The sequence below is a fragment of the Diaphorina citri genome, unplaced genomic scaffold, assembly GCF_000475195.1.
Source record: "Diaphorina citri unplaced genomic scaffold, Diaci psyllid genome assembly version 1.1 scaffold359, whole genome shotgun sequence".
Taxonomy (NCBI): domain Eukaryota; kingdom Metazoa; phylum Arthropoda; class Insecta; order Hemiptera; family Psyllidae; genus Diaphorina; species Diaphorina citri.
This window is the reverse complement of record NW_007377794.1, coordinates 4,005-7,166: the sequence shown is the minus strand read 5'-3', so window position 1 is coordinate 7,166 and position 3,162 is coordinate 4,005. Positions and strand designations below refer to the sequence as shown.

Sequence of the window (3,162 nt, the reverse complement as noted above, 5' to 3'; positions counted from 1 at the left end):
CCAATAAGAGCATCAAAAAGAGCAAAACCAAATGCCAAACCAATCATAGATTCAGAAGACTCGGAAGAAGAGGAAGTTGATATCAAACCAATAAAAAGAACCAGAAGACAGAAAGTAGAATCTTCTGATGATGAGTATGTACCTGAAGAACCTATTGTCAATACCACAAAAGCAAAATCAGCTAGAACTCAAAAGACAACTAGTGCTAAAGTTAAATCAGAGGATATTGATTCTGGCATTAAGGAAAAGCCAGCAAGGAAACCAAGAGTTACCAAAAAAGTGAAGTTAGAGGAAAATATTAACACTAACATTACCAAAAATGTTACCAAATCCACCAAAGCTACTGCTAAGAGAAGCACAAAGAAGGCTGAGCCTAAACAACCGAGAAAATCTGTGAAGACTGAAATAGATTCTGAGATGTGTGGAGAAGATGTGAATTCAGACTGTGAAAAAGAAACAACTGCCAAGAAAAGAGTAGGAACTAAACGAAAACTGAAAGCACCTGCAGATACAGTTGAAAATGAAGAGAGTGAGACTGTTAACAAAAAACCGAGAAAAGTAGTCCAACCAAACGAAACCTACTGGAGTGATGAGAGTCTGCTAGCTGAAATGTGTTCCTGTGATGTGTTCATAGCTTGGAATTTTATCAAACTGATCAAAAGTGACAATACGATCCCCTTCATCGCACGATATAGGAAAGAAATGGTCATGAACTACGAAGCGGAAAAATTGCGAGAAATGAAACAAGCGTACGAAAATATCGTGGAAATCCACCACAAAGCTGAAACCATTCTGAGCAAAATTGAAAAGCTCAAGAAACTCACGCCCGAGTTGAGAAAATCAATCGCTTGTTGTAAATCTCTTGAAGAGCTGGATCTCATTTATTCTCCTTACAAAGTCGGTTCCAAGGGGACAAAAGCAGAGAAAGCGAAGAAGTTGGGTTTGGAAACACCTGCATTGGAATTACTGAATGGAGAATTCCGAGGTGATTTGAGGGATTACGTCAAAGCAGGTAACACAGAACTTAACACTGTTGAAAAAGTACAAGATGGTATTCAACATATTGTGGCAGATATTCTTGCCAAGGATACAGGCGTTTTGGAAACGCTACAAGAACTTGTCAAGAAAACTAGAATCTTATTGGAAAGTACCAAAACTAAACAAGCGGAAACTATTGACAACTTTGACAAGTACGAGACATACTTCTCCTACTCTTGCGACATCAAGTTTGTCAAACCCCATGCTGTGCTTGCTATCAATCGCGGGGAATCCAACAAAGTCCTCTCTGTCAGTGTCAAACTGAATGAATGGCTCCAGAACAAACTGTTTGAGTTTTGCAAACAGAAATGGCTCTCACAAGGTTCCTATTCACCAATAGGATACAGGCGTTTTGGAAACGCTACAAGAACTTGTCAAGAAAACTAGAATCTTATTGGAAAGTACCAAAACTAAACAAGCGGAAACTATTGACAACTTTGACAAGTACGAGACATACTTCTCCTACTCTTGCGACATCAAGTTTGTCAAACCCCATGCTGTGCTTGCTATCAATCGCGGGGAATCCAACAAAGTCCTCTCTGTCAGTGTCAAATTGAATGAATGGCTCCAGAACAAACTGTTTGAGTTTTGCAAACAGAAATGGCTCTCACAAGGTTCCTATTCACCAAACCGAGCTCGACTGTTTGAACTTAGCTTCCAGGATTCTTTCAAACGTCTTATCAAACCATTCATTGTGCGATCTATTCGCACCCAGCTTAACCAAACCGCTGAGATCGCCTCCATTCAAGTATTCGTTCGATGCCACGACGATGTGGGAATCTTCTTCGCCTGTGAGGAAAGAGGAAAACATTCAAATCTTTACTATCTTTGGCATGCTACGAGACAGACCACACGAGTCTAATGTAGCCGTTGTTTCATTGCTACAAAATAAAAACGGCGATGAAACACTCATAAAAAAAAAAACATCCATCCACTTATTGACCTATCTCTAGAGGTCCAACACCTAGAAAGCTTAAATTTGGTAGGAATATTCCAAAATATGTTTCAGATGTGCAACAAAAGAGGATTTTGCCGAAATCTCAGACAAACTGATAGTAGAAAGTGGCGAAGCTCAGGCAACCTGCTAGTAGAAATAAGGAGCTAACTTGAGCAAGGGCTCATAATGAATCATTAAATAGGTAATCAAATAAACACAACTTACCCAGCAAAGCAATATCCAATATCTCATCACTAAAGCCGACAAACTGCTTGCGGAACTTGAGTATCTTATTGGGACGTTCCTCTAATCCAGTCTCCGAATTGAGTCGATATAGTGATATATTATGGTCCGCTGTCACTACTGCATACATTCGCTTCACACTGCTTCGCACAATACGAACTAGCGGCGAGCTCAATCCATGCTGAGAAAATGGAAAATACATTTCATGTAAACAAATAATATTGAAAACGAAAAGACTTATTTAGACGAGGAGGATTAAGCTCCAATTTAGTGTGCATGCGAACGAAATGGTACAATAAGAAATAAAATAAAAAGCAAACTCCGTGGCCGAGTGGGTATCACACTCGACTTGCACGTCGGAGGTCCCGGGTTCGATTCTCGGTGGGGTCGAAGTTTTTTCGGCTCTGTGCTTGGAGTTCGGGGTACAGTCAGCCTCGTGGGGACAATTGAGTAGCTACTCTATCAAGTAGCGACCAGTGGGGCATTACAAGTCAAAGAACCAGAAATCATTCATGATTGATTTGAAGTAAAATAAATAAATAATAATATTATAATACCCTACCTGATACAGCTCTTTTACCGCGCTGGTTTCATAGTAGTGGAGAAGCGACTTTTCCCCGCCCGCGAGGACGAACGTTTTCCCGCCCGATTTCGACTCTGTCTCATCGCTCAAATGAAACACAGCACACGTTTCAAGACTCTCGTAAGCCGGGTAACTCCTGAGCTGTTTCCTGGACGACAGGTCCCAAGTGAAGAGCACTTTGTCTCGGCCACAGCTGAAATGGAACGAAGAGGCCAATGGTTAAGTAAGTAGTTAATTCAAATTTAGCCCATCACAAGCACAATAAACATACTTGGACTTTAGCGTGTCTAAAACATTAGCGTGATAGCTAAAGTTTGTGTCAACTGAGGAGGAATCAGCCAATAAATCTCCAATTTAGAGA

General features: G+C 40.6%; 1 protein-coding gene across 1 annotated transcript in view; it reads left to right on the top strand.

Annotated features, from left to right (window-relative positions):
• Positions 1–1,900, top strand: part of LOC103508003 (S1 RNA-binding domain-containing protein 1-like) — a 2,788-nt gene extending 888 nt beyond the window's left edge. Inside the window, exons 2-3 of the mRNA XM_026822717.1 lie at positions 9–1,360; positions 1,395–1,900. Of these exons, the coding sequence (XP_026678518.1) occupies positions 9–1,360; positions 1,395–1,900 (1,858 nt within the window). The remainder of the gene's footprint in view (positions 1–8; positions 1,361–1,394) is intronic.
• Positions 1,901–3,162: the final 1,262 nt, after the last annotated feature.